The sequence below is a fragment of the Salvelinus sp. IW2-2015 genome, linkage group LG19 (genome assembly GCF_002910315.2).
Source record: "Salvelinus sp. IW2-2015 linkage group LG19, ASM291031v2, whole genome shotgun sequence".
Taxonomy (NCBI): Eukaryota; Metazoa; Chordata; class Actinopteri; order Salmoniformes; family Salmonidae; genus Salvelinus; species Salvelinus sp. IW2-2015.
This window is the reverse complement of record NC_036859.1, coordinates 9,824,671-9,843,543: the sequence shown is the minus strand read 5'-3', so window position 1 is coordinate 9,843,543 and position 18,873 is coordinate 9,824,671. Positions and strand designations below refer to the sequence as shown.

Sequence of the window (18,873 nt, the reverse complement as noted above, 5' to 3'; positions counted from 1 at the left end):
TCAGCCAGTACGAAGAGGGAACCAGTCTGATGGAAATGTGAATGAGTGGGAAATGACGGAATACAACAGGAAGGAGAGAGAGAATTAGAGGGAAGGAGGTCATACCCACAAGAAGGAAGAGAAAATAAGTAATTGTGATAATGCAATTTGGGAACACAACAGTTTAGGTTTATGAATGGTGCAATTAGGCCATACCCAGTGGGACAGGATGTTAATCATAGGTCACAAATGAATAGTACACTTCCGCAAGCAGGACTGCTGGGTACAAACATGGCCACCAGCCTACATCCCAGTGACCAGGAAAGTTTCCTGACCATATGACCTGAACAGGAAATACTCAGGATCTTAGTTATAATCTTATGATAGGTCAAGTCATCTATTCATTAAAAAAAACTCTGGCCCAAATTGTTATTAATGATACGATATTGAAGGAGATTAAACTTTGACCATCTCCTCCATTTTCTTGTTTTTGCATTTGAGCAGAGCATTCTCTGTTATGACGAAGTACAGATATGCAAATAGATTGGCTAATGCTGAAAGGACTTTGGCAACAGTGGGATGTTTTTCAGATTTGACTTCATCTGTTGCTCAATCTTGTTGACGTTGGCTAGCTAGAGGACTGTTTGCTTAGGCAGCCGCTGGCAATTCCATACACACTTAGGTAGAGAAGAGTCAGAGGTCAGGGAGGTTTATCAATAACATCCACATAATGTTGCAACACCACCCAGAAACACACATTTAGGATTAATGACTCTGATGATGTGTGTTTGTGTGTGTGTGTGTGTTTGTGTGTGTTCTGATTTGTAGTAGTGTGTTCTGTAGCTCCTAAACCAAGTGTCTTGTATGGGCCAGAGCATTGTGCCAGTATATTGTGTATATAGCTATGAGCTATGAGCCTTCTTTCTCATGATCAGTTGTTATGTTTGTGTGTAGTCATTGGGGCACACTAAGTTGATCAGTGATCTGGAGCACTGAGACATATTCCCTGTAAGGCGCCTTCACTGTCGACCAGAGTTTTATTTCCATTGGCCCAGAGCAAACGGAACAACTGACTTCGTTTTTTCTTCTTCTTTGAAATGTAATTCAGTCATCTTTCTCTATTTCTATGCAGGGGCGTGAGTGCACACGCACACACACACACACATGCACACACACCACACCACACACACACACACACAACCACACAACACACACACACACACACACACACACACACACACACACACACACACACACACACACACACACACACACATCCTTCGAACTCTCATTTTTAAGGCCAGGGAACATCCTTACCTCTAAAATGTGTAGGCCTATTAGTTTGTTACTTTGTTCATGTAAAAGTCTAAATACTAGGTCTGACTCACTCAACTAAAGTAAATAAAGGGACCACTATAACTGCCCACTCTTTTAGGCTTCGGTGATCAAAACTGTTACAGTCAGAAGTTGCGTACACGTACAGTGAATAACACTTAAAGACGTTTTTTATGGACCCACCAATGGGACCATATATGGGAGGAGTGGGACTCACTAGGCTTATGGTTGAAAGAAATGTTCAGTGTTACTGAATGGCTCTTTTGCACGTACATCCATTTTAAATACAGTCTAACAACATACACTATGAAAGACCCAGATAAAAGACGAACAAAAGGTATAGTGGCCTGAGAAAGAGCTGCTGTGGCCTTATACCATGCATAGAATTGAAACTTGTCCTGAAACAAACTCTTCCTCTAGACATGTCCTCCCACCTCCATTATATTTAAACCATCATAACCCATTAATTACACACTTCGCCATCCCCCTCTCTTTCATGATGCTCATCTACCTCTCTCCACCTCACTCCTTCATACGGATTTACAATACTGTAATACAGTGAGTTCCCCCCACCCACACACAAAGTATAATGAAACTGCTGACATATAACTGGAGTACAGTTTGATACAAAGAAAATGCTGAAATTACATAATTACTAGTTAATTAAAAGTGTTGTTTTTGTTCATATATTCATTGTGCTCCTGGAACATGTACAATAACCTACCAGGCAGTTACTGTACACTAACGATGTACTGACTGTGCACTGGGTGTGGTTGTTCACAATTATTTACCCTCAGGCCTCTGGGTTTTCCGTAAGATAAAAGAGAGGGAGAGTGGGAGGAGGAGTGTGGAGAGAAGACGACAGGGAGACGGGAATGTGGGGGAGGGGGTTTGACTTTGGTTTGTATGGGATCACAGAGAAATTCTCAGTAAAATGACTGACTGTGCTGTTTCACAATACGCTGACATTGTTAATGCAACAAAAGAGCTGAATAGTTGAAGGTCAAACATGCAGCCAAACAATCCATATTTTAAAGTTGTGAAAAACACTTCCTGGGTGTGTGCTAACTTATTGCTAGCTTATTGACAATGTTCAAGTCAGGGTGTGTTCAGTAGAGAATATCAGATAGGTGGGTCTCAGGTTTACCTACCTCACATTAGCCACAATGTTGTTTCCAACTCCTGTTTTGGGGGTGGGGGATAGAAAGGGCAGAGCTGAAAATGTATGGGAGAGGTTTGGAACCCAGTCAATGGTTCTGCCACAGATAAAGAGAGGGAGGCACCAGAGTTTGATGAGCTTCCAGGGAAATGCAATGTCAAATATATACTGTAATCATCCAGCCCCTTCTCTAGTGTAGCCCCAGACACTGTAATCTCACAAAAAGAAGCMTGGAAAGCGAGGCCAGTCTAGATCTATAGTGATGTAGGTTAATCTTTTACCTACAGAAGGTTTTTAGTTTCACTGTTAAGCTTTGTCTACCAAGATTTGGGCTTTTCCCTACAAGGGCTTGAGTGAAATCTGAGCTGTCTTTGTATGGTGCCATTTTGTCCTGGTTTGGTTTCAGTGTGTCAGTTTCGGTCAAATTGGCCTTAGTTTCATCCGTCTGGACACAGCCACTGAAGAGTACTGTTTATGTTTGAATACTTTTATAGTTACTCATTGGAATTGCCATTGCCTGTCTGTGGACCTTGTGCTTCTCACGCAAGCCAAAACATATGAAAACATAAATTGGAAGATACAGTTGAAGTCGGGAAGTTTACATACACTTAGGTTTGAGTCATTAAAACTCGTTTAACAACCACTCCACAAATTTCTTGTTAACAAACTGAAGTTTTGGCAAGTCGGTTAGGACATCTACTTTGTGCATGACACAACAAAACAAAGGAGATGATCGTGGACTTCAGTAAACAGCAGAGGGAGCACCCCCCTATCCACATCAACGGGACAGTAGTGGAGAAGGTGGAAAGTTTTAAGTTCCTCGGTGTACACATCACGGACAAACTGAAATGGTCCACCCACACAGACAGCGTGGTGAAGAAGGTGCAGCAGCGCCTCTTCAACCTCAGGAGGCTGAAGAAATCCGGCTTGTCACCAAAAACACTCACAAACTTTTACAGATGCACAATCAGGCTGTATCACAGCCTGATACGGCAACTGCTCCGCCCACAACCGTAAGGCTCTCCAGAGGGTAGTGAGGTCTGCACAACGCTACACCGGGGGCAAACTACCTGCCCTCCAGGACACCTACACCACCCGATGTCACAGGAAGGCCAAAAAGATTGTCAAGGACTGACATATTGGAGTCTATTGGAGGTGTACCTGTGGATGTATTTCAAGGTCAACTTCAAACTCAGTGCCTCTTTGCTTGACATAGAGGAAGAAATCAAAAGAAATCAGCCAAGCACTCAGAAAAAAATGGTAGACCTCCACAAGTCTGGTTCATCCTTGGGAGCAATTTCCAAATGCCTGAAGGTACCACGTTCATCTGACAAACAATAGTACGCAAATATAAACACCATGGGACAACGCAGCCATCATACCGCTCAGGAAGAGACGCGTTCTGTCTCCTAGAGATGAACGTACTTTGGTGCGAAAAGTGCAAATCAATCCCAGAACAACAGCAAAAGACCTTGTGAAGATGCTGGAGGAAACAGGTACAAAAGCATCTATATCCACAGTAAAACGAGTCCTATATCGACATAACCTGAAAGGCCGCTCAGCAAGGAAGAAGCAACTGCTCCAAAACCGCCATAAAAAAGCCAGACTACGGTTTTCAAAGATCGTACTTTTTGGAGAAATGTCCTCTGGTCTGATGAAACAAAAATAGAAATGTTTGGCCATAATGACTATCTTTATGTTTGGAGGAAAAAGGGGGAGGCTTGCAAGCTGAAGAGCACCATCCCAACCGTGAAGCACGGGGGTGGCAGCATCATGTTGTGGGGGTGCTTTGCTGTAGGAGGGACTGGTGCCCTTCACAAAATCGATGGCATCATGAGGGAGGAAAAGTATGTGGATATATTGAAGCAACATCTCAAGACATCAGGAAGTCAGGAAGTTAAAGCTTGGTCGCAAATGGGTCTTCCAAATGGACAATGACCCCAAGCATACTTCCAAAGTTGTGGCAAAATGGCTTAAGGACAACAAAGTCAAGGTATTGGAGTGGCCATCACAAAGCCCTGACCTCAATTCTATAGACAATTTGTGGGCAGAACTGAAAAAGCGTGTGCAAGCAAGGAGGCCTACAAACCTGACTCAGTTACACCAGCTCTGTCAGGAGGAATGGGCCATAATTCACCCAACTTATTGTGGGAAGCTTGTGGAAGGCTACCCAAAACGTTTGACCCAAGTTAAACAATTTAAAGGCATTGCTACCAAGTACTAATTGAGTGTATGTAAACTTATGACCCTGGTATTGTGATGAAAGAAATAAAAGCTGCAATAAATCATTCTCTCTACTATTATTCTGACATTTCACATTCTTAAAATAAAGTGGTGATCCAAACTGATCTAAGAGAGGGAATTTTTACTAGGATTAAGTGTCAGGAATTGTGAAAAACTGAGTTTAAATGTAGTTGGCTAAGGTGTATGTAAACTTCCGACTTCAACTGTAATTTGTTCTTTAAGTCATTGTGGAATGTATATCAAGTCTACTCTGCCTTATTTGCCAACATTCATATCCTACAGATGCAAAGATAGAAGCAGAATCCATGTACTTTACTGGATACAGTATTTCTGACTTATCTGTGGTGTATTCATTCTTCAACCATTCAGGACATTTTAACATTACAGCCTCTTCCATGTTTTAGGTGTGGCTGCAGCAGTATGGCTACCTACCCCCAGGTGACCTGCGGACACACGCTGCCCGTTCCCCTCACTCCATCACCACGGCCATCGCAGCCATGCAGAGGTTCTACGGCCTGACCATCACCGGCTCCATTGACCCCAAAACTGTAGAGTGAGTGCCTCTCACGCTAAACAACTGTTGCAAGTTCAGGACCATATTACCCTGTTTGTAGGACCAGGAGCTTATAACTTGGCCATTAAAAACAAATGGCCTTACTTGTGTGAAATCACTGATTCAGGGTTATTGTAAACAAAGGCCGGTTTGTGTGACTAGTCCCTGACTTGTGTTTGTCAGGGCAATGCAGCGGCCACGCTGTGGAGTTCCAGACAAGTTCGGGACTGAGCTGAAGAGTAACCTGAGAAAGAAGCGCTACGCTATCCAGGGCCTGAAATGGGATAAGACTGATCTCACCTTCTGGTAAGTTATCCCTCCAACTGTAGGGTAAGAATGAAAAGAACAGCCACAACCCATATGGTGAAGTCATGTAAAGTCATACTAATCTTAGACAGATTTTCTGAAATTTCCCAGTGATTTATTATGCCGTAAAGATAATCACTGTTTTCCCCGTCTTCTCCTTACTCCCTCCATTTCTATATTTTTCTGTCACAAACTGTGCTCTTCTCTCTCTAACGGGGCTCCCTCTCTCCCTCTTAGTATACAGAACTACACCCCTAAGGTGGGGGAGTATGAGACCCATGAGGCTATCAGGAAAGCCTTCCAGGTGTGGGAAAGTGTGACCCCTCTACGCTTCCGGGAGATCCCCTACAGTCACATACGGGACAAGGTAGAGGACTTTGCAGACATCATGCTCTTCTTTGGTGAGGGTTTCCATGGCGACTCCAGTCCCTTCGACGGCGAGGGGGGTTTCTTGGCACACGCCTACTTCCCCGGTAACGGCATAGGGGGAGACACACACTTTGACTCTGCAGAGCCTTGGACGGTCGGCAACAGTGATCTGTCAGGTGAGTGACCTTGAGTGTTTGGAAGAGGAACGTTATGACGAGAAATTCATGTTTGATTCCCGATGTCAGGAAAACCAGTTTAACCTGTTGGGAGTTACCATGCTCCCCGGGCAGTTGTGAGCGGCAGGCCACAAAAACACATCATGAGCAGGCCCCGACGTGTGTGTTTTGAACTTATCCCCAGGGCGTGTTTGTGTGGGGAAAATGCATAATATACAGTTTTTTCTTCTTTTCGTTTTGATGGTGAGATAGAGGCCTGCTATTTACCACAGGGATATCTTGTCAATACTTTAGAAGTTTCCAGCCAGTTCAATTTGAATAGTGCTTTTGCTATACATGCACACATACCATTGTTGTAACAAGCTTGAATTTAATGGGACAATTTAATGTGATGGTGATGACATAGTTCTGTTGGTCTTAGGTAATGACGTGTTCCTGGTGTCGGTACATGAGTTGGGTCATGCCCTGGGACTGGAGCACTCCAACGACCCCTCCGCCATCATGGCTCCATTTTACCAGTGGATGGAGACAGAGAACTTCCAGCTGCCTGAAGATGACCTCAGGGGAATACAGCAAATTTATGGTAAACACAGGCTAAAGGGAAATGAATTATAATTACTGTTAGTTGTTATACTGTATCTAGGCAATAACTAGGGCGCAAAGTTCATTTGAGTCAGATCACAAAAAAAAATGAAGGGCCTAGTTATTGATAGTAGTAGAGGATTACATGTATTTCTCTCTCCCTCTACCGTGCAGGGGGTAGATCAGGTGGTGGCCCCCGCCCTCCCCCACCGACCCCACGCTCCCCTCACCACCCACCCAAACCCACTCACACCCCATACAACCCTCGCTTTGGCCCTGACATCTGTGAGGGACACTTTGACACCATCGCCATCCTCCGAGGAGAAATGTTTGTCTTCAAGGTACTTCATTACAGATATGTATAGCTGAAATGAGCTTTATCATTGTATGTATATTTATAAACTGGGTGGTTCGAGCCCTGAATGATGATTGGCTTACAGCCACGGGTATGACAAAACATTTATTTTTACTGTTCTAATTACATTGGTAAGCAGTTTATAATTACAATAAGGCACCTCGGAGGTTTGTGGTATATTGCCAATATACCACGGCTAAGGGCTGTGTCCAGGCACTCCGTGTTGCGTCGTACATAAGAACAACCCTTAGCCGTGGTATATCTTTCATATACCACACCCCCTCTGGCCTTATTGCCTAAATATACAGTACCAGTCAAAAGTTTGGACACACCTACTCATTCCAGGGTTTTTCTTTATTTTTAATATTTTATACATTGTATAATAATAGTGAAGACATCAACACTATGAAATAACATCATGTAGTAACCAAAAAAGTGTTTAACAAATCATCATATATTTTATATTTGAGATTCTTCAAATAGCCACCCTTTGCCTTGACAGCTTTGCACACTCTTGACATTCTCTCAACCAGCGTCATGAGGTAGTCACCTGGAATGCATTTAAATTAACAGGTGTGCATTGTTAAAAGTTAATTTGTGGAATTTCTTTCCTTCTTAATGTGTTTGACCCAATCAGTTGTGTTGTTACAAGGTAGGGGTGGTATACAGAAGATAGCCCTATTTGGTAAAAGACCAAGATCATATTAGACAAGAGCAGCTCAAATAATCAAAGAGAAACGACAGTCCATCATTACTTTAAGACAAGAAGGTCAGTCAATGCGGAACATTTCAAGAACTTTCAAAGTTTCTTCAAGTGCAGTCGCAAAAACCATCAAGAGCTGTGATGAAACTGGCTCTTATGAGGACCGCCACAAGAAAGGAAGACCCAGAGTTACCTCTGCCGCAGAGGATAAGTTCATTAGAGTTACCAGCCTCAGAAATTGCAGCCCAAATAAATGCTTCACAGAGTTCAAGTAACAGACACATCTCAACATCAACTGTTTAGAGGGGACTGCGTGAATCAGGCCTTCATGGTCGAATTGCTGCAAAGAAACCACTACTAAAGGACTCCAATTAGAAGAAGAGACTTGCTTGGGCCAAGAAACACGAGCAATGGACATTAGACCAGTGGAAATCTGTCCTTTGGTCTGATGAGTCCAAATTTGAGATTTTTGGTTCCAACCACTGTATCTTTGTGAGACGCAGAGTAGGTGAACGGATGCGTGGTTCCCACCATTAAGCTTGGAGGAGGAGGTGTGATGGTGTGGGGGTGCTTTGCTGGTGACACTGTCGGTGATTTATTTAGAATTCAAGGCACACTTAACCAGCATGGCTACCACAGCATTCTGCAGCGATACGCCATCCCATCTAGTTTGCGTTTAGTGGGACTATCATTTGTTTTTCAACAGGACAATGACACAACACACCTCCAGGCTGTGTAAGGGCTATTTGACCAAGAAGGAGAGTGATGGAGGGCTGCATGAGATGTCATGGCCTCCACAATCACCCGACCTCAACCCAATTGAGATGGTTTGGGATGAGTGGGAAGTGAAAGAAAAGCAGTCAACAAGTGCTCAGCATATGTGGGAACTCCTTCAAGACTGTTGGAAAAGCATTCCAGGTGAAGCTGGTTGAGAGAATGCCAAGAGTGTGCAAAGCTGTCATCAAGGCAAATGGTGGCATCTTTGAAGAATATAAAATATATTTTGATTTGTTTAACACTTTTTTTGGTTACTACATGATTCCATGTGTTATTTCATAGTTTGGATGTCTTCACTATTATTCTACAATGTAGAAAATTGTAAAAATTAAGAAAAACCCTTTCCAAACTTTTGACTGGTACTGTATATTTAGTTTGTACAGGTATTATCCATGTCTCTCTCTCCTCTAGGATAAGTGGTTCTGGAGAGTCCGTAACAACGCAGTTCTGGACGGATACCCAATGCCAATAGGCCATTTCTGGAGAGGCCTGCCATCAAACATCAATGCTGCTTATGAAAGGGATGATGGGAACTTTGTATTTTTCAAGGGTAAATCTGTCCTTACTCTTTACTCTATTACCACCCCTGCATAATACTATTCTATAGACCTTTATTTTATTTAACATTTATTTAACTAGGCATGTCAGTTAAGAACAAATTCTTATTTACAATGACAGCCTACCAAAAGGCAAAAGGCCTCCTGCGGGGACGGGGGCTGGGATTTAAAAAAACATATATAGGACAAAACCCACATCATGATGGGCATCAAAATAGCATGGCAGCAACACATGACAACACAGCATGATAGCAACACCACATGACAACAACATGGTCGCAACACAACATGGCAGCAGCACAACATGGTAGAAGCACAAAACATGGTACAAACATTATTGTGCACAGACAACAGCAAAGGCAAGAAGGTAGAGACAACAATACATCACGTGAAGCAGCCACAACTGTCAGTAAGAGTGTCCATGAAGAAGATATATGGATATATAGAAGACATTGTAATTCTGACTGAGGAAAACCACTCATTCAGATTCTTTCTCTCTCTGTGTAGGAGACAGGCACTGGGTTTTCAAGGAGTCTATTCTTGAGGATGGTTATCCCAAGTCTCTAAAGGAGATGGGCAGTGGTCTACCCAAAGACAAAATAGATGCCGCCCTCTTCTACACCCCCACTGGCAAGACATACTTCTTCAGAGGAAACAAGTAAGTCTCTTTACATCTGAATGTCTCTGTGTGTTTGAATACATCAACATGACATGACTGAGTGGAGTGGGAATGTATACACTAAACCAAAGAACGTTGAAAATGTAACATTATGACATTAACTACTGTTCCCTGAAGAAGGGAAACGAGATATAGCATTTGCACTCTCGCAAATTTGGTTGAAGAATCTACAATCATGTGAGTTATAGCCTGTATAGCCTGTACTCCGACATCATTGTTCACATTACCCAGGGCGACACTGCGCATGAGCGCCATTAGTCGGAGGAGGCAGCGAGTCTCCCATAAAGCGTGGACTTGGAGAAATAGGTTATTTTTTWAATATTTTCTTTTATCTCCACCACTCTTGACAACCTTGTGTCTGAATGTGGAGGAGGGACATGTTTTATTGAACTCACATGTGGAATACACAACACACATCAAACCCAAAAACAATGGGGTTGAAAAAATGTGTTTAGCTGCAAACATTTGCCTGAAGCCCGGTCGACTCTGGCTTCGAGGGCTTCGTCCATCCGTGACGTACCCAAATTGGCAGTGCCACTTAGTGGTACTCTTGTGACCACAGGTTTTTGGGGAGGCTGGTAAGTGAGGACCCGATCTCGTGCCATCCCCAAGCTAGGTGCATGGGGGCTATCACCTTCCAGCAGGACCATCTCTTACCTCGCCTCTGGAAGTGGGGCGGCGCTTGTGTCAGGCAGACTGGCACTCTTCCTGCTTATTTTTGGCCTCGAACCGGGCCTGCATATCCTCTAGGGCCGAACCGAACAACCCTGTAGGAGAAATCAGCTCATTGAGGTACATCTGTCTGTCCCTCTCCGGCACCTGCGAGAACGTCAGCCAAAGATGACAATGTGCCACCACAGTAGCTCCCATTCTCTTCCCGGGCGCTAGAACGGTGCTCCGGGACACGTGCAGAATGAAGTAGACCGTAACACGGATATCATCCAGGAGCTCTGCGTGGGACTCACCTGGGGCCAAAGCCATGCCCCGCTCCTCCAGCATCTCGGCCTGGTAGACCTGCAGCATAGTAATAGACAACAGTGAACGGGCAGCCACCCCCTCTCTCCTATACACCTTCTCCAGCTGAGCAGCCGAAAAGCTACAGTGCTTGTTAGGGAGCGTAGGATTTGCATTAGCCACGACCTAGTTAGTCAATGGGGATAGGTTAGCCAGCTAGCTTGCCATCCACCTGAGGCGTGTGCACCAGCCCTGTCCCCTCCAGCCCTTCCAGATCCATGAAGGGGGCACACCCATGCAGCATCAGCTTAGCTGAATGCGGGTTGGACTAGGTTGTTGTCAATTCTTCGATGAAATCCAGAAAAAGGGATAGGTGGTGCTTCCCACCGAACCTTCATGACTTCTGCTGCGGGGGTGAACACGCCCACTTCACCTCCAAACGTATAGGCGCCCTGCGGCACAGTTCTATGAACGATGCGCTGTATACTAAGTTTTCCACCGCTACTCCCGTAGCGTGAGGAGTTGGCTGTCCCAGAACGAAGTCCTCTTTGTCACCCGCGAGATCCCTGGAGCCGTCCAGAGACACCAAGTCATCATCTGAACATGGGCCATATATGTAAGCAGCAATGTCACTATCTCCCTGTGGGATGCTAGTTCCACCTGTTCTGACCACAGCCCCAAGTCTCTCTCTGCTTCCTGCACCTTGGTCCCAGCCGAGGTACCAGCATTTGGGAAAGGAAAGTCGCCATCGGTAATCCTAGTATCTTTTAGAGAAATACTATAACCGTATGCCTGGGGGCATGATCTCAACCCCGAACCCGGCTTAGCCATCGTTGCCTCGGTTGCTTTCTTATCCATCTTACTCATTGCGATAGCAAATTGAAGAATAACTATTTGTTTTTGATTAGGAAACTTGTGAGAACAAGTACGAACTTCTCCACCCAACGTCCACGGGTTGAGCACGCTCTACCCCTATGGGACAGTTTAGTTGGTTCAACGTCAGATAGTCTCGTTTTCCCATTGTTTGTTTTAGTTGCGTGAATCGTTCCTGTTCACACTGAGGGGAAGAGCRAAATAATTGAAGGAATGAATCCGAGCCTCACGCTTATCACCTGACCAAGGCGGGGCTTCCAGCGAGGCATGCATTTCATTGTCAGGTGTGATTGTGGATCCTTCAACCGAAGTCGCGAGCATGCGACTCCCCATAGTATGTTGTACTGAAGTTGACTGACTGAAAGGGAACATCATATTTCTCTGTCATGAATTGCTATTTGGCCAAAAGATGCTTGCTAATTCCCCAAATAAATACTGCCACCTTTGCTTGTAAGAGGTCTCTGACATTGAGTTGAGAAACACAGAAATGCTACAATTATACTATCCATTGCACATGGTTATCCTGCTGAACTCAGTTAATTAAGAGGCTTAGCTAAAAGAAACATAACATAATTCTGTGTCCGGGAGGCTTTGTCTTTCATTGGCCCACCTAGCTTACATCTCATAACTCAGACCATACCAGCTGAGCAGCCCCATCTTTGGATGAACAATAGACCTGTAGGTGTGTGTCAACACAGACCAGAGGTTTGGAGATATGCAGATGCACTCATGTTAAACTGAAACATGTCTGTCTCTCCCCATGTTAGGTACTATCGTTACAATGAGGACTCACGCTCTGTGGACCCTGAATACCCCAAACCAATCAATGTGTGGCAGGGCGTCCCAGACAATATTAAAGCTGGCTTCATGAGCAGAGACCAAGGTAACCATCCCGTGTGTTTTTGTGTCTGTGCATGGGTGCATGCAAGCGTGCAGTGTGTCTTTTTTTATGTCCTAATCTAAAGAAAACCAATGGTGTTTTTTTGTGTKTTTTTTTTCAATGGATAAAGTTATCCCAAGTTTGTATTTCTTATTTGACATCTTTATCTCGCCACTGTTTTTGGCTCTCAGGACACACCTACTTCTACAAAGCCAATAAGTATTGGAAGTTCAACAACCAGAAGCTTCGTGTTGAGCCTGGATTCCCCAAGTCTGCTCTTAAAGACTGGATGGGCTGTCCAGAGGARGACCCCAAGACCGACGGAGGAAGGGGGGGTGGAGGACATGACCGGGAAGACAGAGAGGAGGATAGAGATGAGACAGAAGTAATCATCATCGAGGTGGAGGAGGAAGGAGGATCTGGTGGAGGGGCGGGTGCGGCGGCAGTGGTGGTTCCCCTCATGCTGTTGGTGTGTGTGATTCTCACTCTGGGGGCACTGCTSTTCTTCCGCAGGTATGGCACCCCACGCCGTCTCCTGTACTGCCAACGCTCCCTACTGGACAAGGTGTAGAAGGGGAGGAGAGGGAGAGGAGAGAAAGGGAGGAGAGAGAGGAGGTTGATGAGTTGAGAGGGACTGTAGGGGAGAGAAGAGAGCAAATAGAGAGTAATGCTAGTGGAGATAAAAAGAGAGAGAATTAAAGTCTGTGGACCGTGAATGAGGGTTAGCCAGAGCAAGATATACTTGTTAGCTATAGCTAAAATATTCCTACCACTACCAACTTAAACATGGAAGAGATTCCTTTTGCTCTTCCACTCCCACTCTTTTCTTCCATTTCTGCCCCCTCTGCTCTTCCCTCCTTTCTCTCTCRTTCTCTCTGTGGTTGTTGACTCCAGCTCATCGCTGTTTGTTTAGCCTTTTTAAATGTCCTTTTTTTAGTGGATGTCGTCAGTGTTTGTGTCCTTGCGAATTTCAGCTTTGAACATAATTACGTTCAGTGCCTCCATCTGCCCATTTTAGTGTCTATTGTGTTAAAGAATGCAATCAGCATCATTTCATGTCATGTAATGTTCTGCTCCATGATAGTACATGACGCTAGATTCTGTCAAAGCCTTCTACCCATTAAGCGTTGTCTGCTATATCTCAGTTATATCACATGAACTATGAACTGTCTAAAGAGAGRGGGTATATATCAGATAAGTCTATTCACTAAACATTTAATGAAACACAAAAAGTGCTGCAGTCAATGTGTGCCCCCAGTCCATCCTTACCACAATTTGATATCTCGATTTCAGAGAGCCAGTATTGAACATAAAAAAGGGAAATGATAAACTAACAGTGTCCATTGGAAGCATATATAACACTAATTTGAAAGCTGAGCAATTTGTCCGTGTCATTAATATTCCTTTATGTCTTGCAGTGTTTTAATGATTATTATTATGATTATTATTATCGAGGATGTTGTCATTATTATTATGTCTATTACTGTTGTTATTGTTGTTCTCCATGTATAGAATGTGTCTGTGTACATTGTCATTAAATGTCCTGCTGGACAGGGAACTGCATTTTGAAAGTGGCCTTAATTTTATATTCATTTTAGGGGAAAGTGAATGGGATGGGGATATTATTTTTGAAACTTGCTTGTTTTTCCGTCTCAATGCAATAAATTGAAGATATGGAAATGACTCCTTTTTGTCAATGCACTTGTTTACAGTTCTCAATTCATGGTGCTGTTTTTTTTTCAGGGATGAGAGGGTTTACTAGTAGTTAAAACAATAATAATTATATTAATTTTTATGATAATAATGATAACTATCGGAACTATTTGAATAAGATTGTGCCTGTCTTTTTCACTTTTATACTTTTCTTTCAAATAAAATGTTTTGAAAAGTTCTAGCTATATCTGTTATTTATTTTGGTTTTCAGCGCTAAGTGGTCAGTCACAGGCATGCACATGCACGCACACTCACACTCAGAGGCACTTTAACAAATGACTTTGTAAAAACATACACAAGCAAAATCTTAACTGAAGCTCATTATCACCTTGGTATTGCATTCACCAATTACCTCTTAACAAACTGTCCACATAGCACTTCCTTATCCGCCTTATTATCATACCGCAACTGGTCCCATACTCACTCTTCCTTTACCTCCAGGGTTCTTGCTCCCCAAAAGCTCCATTGGTGCTTGGAAACTGGCAGGCCTGAGACTGGGTTGGAAAATAAAGGCGACGTCCAAGGATTAAGTGAAACCAGGAATGAAGAGGATTGTGTAAACCCTTTGGCATTCACAGCAGAAAAACATGTTGGCTTGTGTGTGTGTGTGTGTGTGTGTGTGTGTGTGTGTGTGTGTGTGTGTGTGTGTGTGTGTGTTATACGTGTGTTATATGAGCCAATAAAGCAAGTAATCAAATCTCAAAGCAACAGGCTAAGGCGTTTCCTCTCAGCTAATGGGCCTTTGACAAACAGCTGAGGTGCATGGGAGAGGGCAGAAAGACAGAGGAAATGACTAGTTGACATAAGATATTCTTATGCTTAAAGAATGGCGCAATTACACTGATGAGGTACTGTATTTTCCTATTGTGTTAAAACGATTTAGGTTGACCAGCCTTTCCATCTGCTACAGTATGTTGTGAAGTTGAGTTTTGGCCTGGAGAGAGTTCAACGAGGCTCACTCGGTGGGATGGGGAGGGAGGGTTAAGTACGAGGCTCACTCGTTGGGAGGGGAGGGAGGGTTAAGTCACGAGGCTCACTCGGTTGGGAGGGGAGGAGTTAAGTCACGAGGCTCACTCGGTTGGGAGGGGAGGGAGGGTTAAGTCACGAGGCTCACTCGGTTGGGAGGGGAGGGAGGTTAAGTCACGAGGCTCACTCGGTTGGGAGGGGGAGGGAGGGTTAAGTCACGAGGCTCACTCGGTTGGAGGGGGGGGAGGGTTAAGTCACGAGGCTCACTCGGTTGGGAGGGGGAGGGAGGGTTAAGTCACGAGGCTCACTCGGTTGGGAGGGGAGGGAGGGTTAAGTCACAGGCCACTCGGTTGGAGGGGGAGGAGGGTTAAGTCACGAGGCTCACTCGGTTGGGAGGGGGAGGAGGGTTAAGTCACGAGGCTCACTCGGTTGGGAGGGGGAGGGAGGGTTAAGTCAGACGAGGCTCACTCGGTTGGGAGGGGGAGGGAGGGTTAAGTCACGAGGCTCACTCGGTTGGGAGGGGGAGGGAGGTTAAGTCACGAGGCTCACTCGGTTGGGAGGGGAGGGAGGGTTAAGTCACGAGGCTCACTCGGTTGGGAGGGGGAGGGGGTTAAGTCACGAGGCTCACTCGGTTGGGAGGGGGAGGGAGGGTTAAGTCACGAGGCTCACTCGGTTGGGAGGGGGAGGAGGGTTAAGTCACGAGGCTCACTCGGTTGGGAGGGAGGGAGGGTTAGATCACGAGGCTCACTCGGTTGGGGGGGGAGGGAGGTGTTAAGTCACGAGGCTCACTCGGTTGGGAGGGGGAGGGAGGGTTAAGTCACGAGGCTCACTCGGTTGGGAGGGGGAGGGGGAAGTCACGAGGCTCACTCGGTTGGGAGGGGGAGGGAGGGTTAAGTCACGAGGCTCACTCGGTTGGGAGGGGAGGGGGGGTTAAGTCACGACTCACTCGGTTGGGAGGGGGAGGAGGGTTAAGTCACGAGCTCACGCGGTTGGAGGGGGAGGAGGGTTAATCACGAGGCGGTTGGGAGGGGGAGGAGGGTTAAGTCACGAGGCGGTTGGGAGGGGGAGGGAGGGTTAAGTCACGAGGCGCGTGTGGAGGGGAGGGAGGGTTAAGTCACGAGGCGGTTGGAGGGGAGGGAGGGTTAAGTCACGAGCCGGTTGGAGGGGGGGAGGGTAGTCACGAGGCGTTGGGAGGGGGAGAGGTTAAGTCACGAGGCTCACTCGGTTGGGAGGGAGGGAGGGTAGTACGAGCATCGTTAGGGAGGAAGTCACGAGGCTCATCGGTTGGGAGGGAGGGGGGTTAAGTCACGGAGGCGGTTGGGAGGGAGGGGGGGGTTAAGTCACGAGCGGTTGGGAGGGGGAGGAGGGTTAAAGTCACGAGGCGGTTGGGAGGGGGAGGGAGGGTTAAGTCACGAGGCGGGTTGGGAGGGAGGGAGGTGTTAGTCACGAGGCGGTTGGAGGGGGAGGGAGGGTTAAGTCACGAGCGGTTGGGAGGAGGGAGGGAGGGTTAAGTCACGAGGCGGTTGGGAGGGGGAGGGAGGGTTAAGTCACGACATCTGGAATTCCGACTGCATCTGAACTGCCAGACACTCAGCAGGACAACAGGATGGGGGATTGGAGGGGGGATTTCCATTGTGTGTGTTCAGTTTATGACTGTGTCTTGCTATACTAACTGCAGAATGAGCTGAGAAAAGAGAATGTGCATGCATACACACACACACAAACACACACACACACAAATGCATGCACACACGTCTGACAAGGTAGCAAGGCATGGAGGATATAAAACACATAAAACACAGTATGTGTCTGGTCCTTCATGCTTTGCTAACTTGTCAGACGTGTGTGTTCATGCATTTGTGTGTGTGTGTTTGTGTGTGTGTGTGTGTGTATGCGTGCACATTCTCTTCTCCCAGCTAATTCTGCAGAATGAAAAACAACCTCAGCATATTCCTCCCCACAACTCCCMCTCTCTCTCTCTCTTCTTCTACCTCTGTCTCTCTTCCTCTGTGTAACTGGAGACAGTTTCTTTCCTCTCTGCCAAATGACTCACTTTATTCACAAGTCTTAACAAAGACCACTCCGCTCAATGCCTCCTTCACTCCCAGCCCCTCGTTCCTCATCCATCTCTCATCTCTCTCTTCACCTCTTTCCAATTTGATGATGAACAGATGAAAACATACTCTTCCTTCTCTATGGAGCCTACATTTCTTGCAGTCCAACACCAACCCATATCATATGCACCCCCTCTGCTGTCCCTTTAATTTTGCTTCCCCTCTATTTTCCCAGTCTCTCTATCTCTCCAGGAGAGACTTCCTGTGGCTGTTTTAGTTGCCGTGCAACTGACCTGCTAATTAATGGACCTTGGTGATGAGGAAGTCACACTCTGTCTGCCCACAGTGTGACATCACAGTCTGGCCAGACAAAACATGAATAGGACACAGAGTTTTTGCTGACCACAAGACTGGACCAGGAAAAACTCAGGCCCGAGTTGTAGACTACAGCTAGGAACTGAAGTTGTTTTGGTCAAGTCAATTGGTCAGGAAAACTCAAGGCCCTACTCATGAACCATTACCGCAGCAATACTCAACAGGCGGACCACGGTCTGGATCCAAACCCGGGTCAATATGGACCGTCGGTCCCTACAAAAAAACAAACAATAATAATACATTTTTATTTTTTTAGGAACTCAGACGGGCTTCGATCCATGGTATGATATGAACACAAATAAGACATGGCAAAATGTGTAGAATTGCAGGAAATTAGCTTTAAAACGGCAACATTTTCTCTCCGCCAACAAAAGGGGTGTGAACAGTTTGAACACCCACTGGGCACAGATGTCAGTTCAACGTAATTTCATTGAAACATTGATTCAACCAGTGTGTTCCCAGTGGGCAGTTTGGGTTGTGAGGTGGGGCTTTGTTACTACGCCGATAAATGACAATATCCATTCTGACCTTTGSYACCTTGGAAATGTGTGTGACCAAAYCTTCTCAAATAGTACTTCAGTAGCCCTGCATTACTGTAAACGATGCTAAGATATAACTCATAGAATTTACTGTTTTACAGTGTATTCCAAACCTCTCCTCCAGTACCCCCAACCATTTTACTTATTCAATGTATTCCAGTACTTACACAGGGCAAAATCCCTTGGTAGTGAGTAAGTATATAGGCTACATATGGCTTCAATTTCAAATAGCCAAGTCATATCCTGCACAAGCTCTAATACACCAAAGAAACTTTATCACACTCCAACACCACACAAATTCATTCACACACAGACACACTGACACAAATACGCKTGTACATACAGAAACAAAGACACCTACACTTGTTTGTATGGCATTTTCTCGGTGCTCATACAGTGTTGTATGGTGGTGTGTAGCTGGATTCAATGGAAAAGAAAAAGGGTGGAAAGAGGAGGGGAAAGACAGATGAGATGTCTAATATTCACTCCTTTTGTCTCGCTTCATTTCTCTTCCAATTCTTCTATTAAGTATTCTATTAGTTTCACTGGAAATATAACTTGTGAAAAATTGTACTCTTTCGCTCGCTAAGAGGCCTAACATTTTATGTATGTATGTGTGTGTGTGTGGCCTACATTTTATGTATGTATGTGTGTGTGTGTGTGGCCTACATTTTATGTATGTATGTATTGTGTGTGTGGCCTACATTTTATGTATGTATGTATGTGTCTGTGGGCCTACATTTTA

At 45.2% G+C, this 18,873-nt stretch overlaps 1 protein-coding gene across 1 annotated transcript in view; it reads left to right on the top strand.

Moving 5' to 3' along the window:
• Window positions 1–14,372, top strand: part of mmp14b (matrix metallopeptidase 14b (membrane-inserted)) — a 28,757-nt gene extending 14,385 nt beyond the window's left edge. The window contains exons 2-10 of the mRNA XM_024009756.2: window positions 5,122–5,270; window positions 5,454–5,576; window positions 5,814–6,121; window positions 6,543–6,704; window positions 6,878–7,044; window positions 8,950–9,088; window positions 9,603–9,753; window positions 12,369–12,484; window positions 12,673–14,372. Of these exons, the coding sequence (XP_023865524.1) occupies window positions 5,122–5,270; window positions 5,454–5,576; window positions 5,814–6,121; window positions 6,543–6,704; window positions 6,878–7,044; window positions 8,950–9,088; window positions 9,603–9,753; window positions 12,369–12,484; window positions 12,673–13,052 (1,695 nt within the window). The 3' untranslated portion in view covers window positions 13,053–14,372. The remainder of the gene's footprint in view (window positions 1–5,121; window positions 5,271–5,453; window positions 5,577–5,813; window positions 6,122–6,542; window positions 6,705–6,877; window positions 7,045–8,949; window positions 9,089–9,602; window positions 9,754–12,368; window positions 12,485–12,672) is intronic.
• Window positions 14,373–18,873: the final 4,501 nt, after the last annotated feature.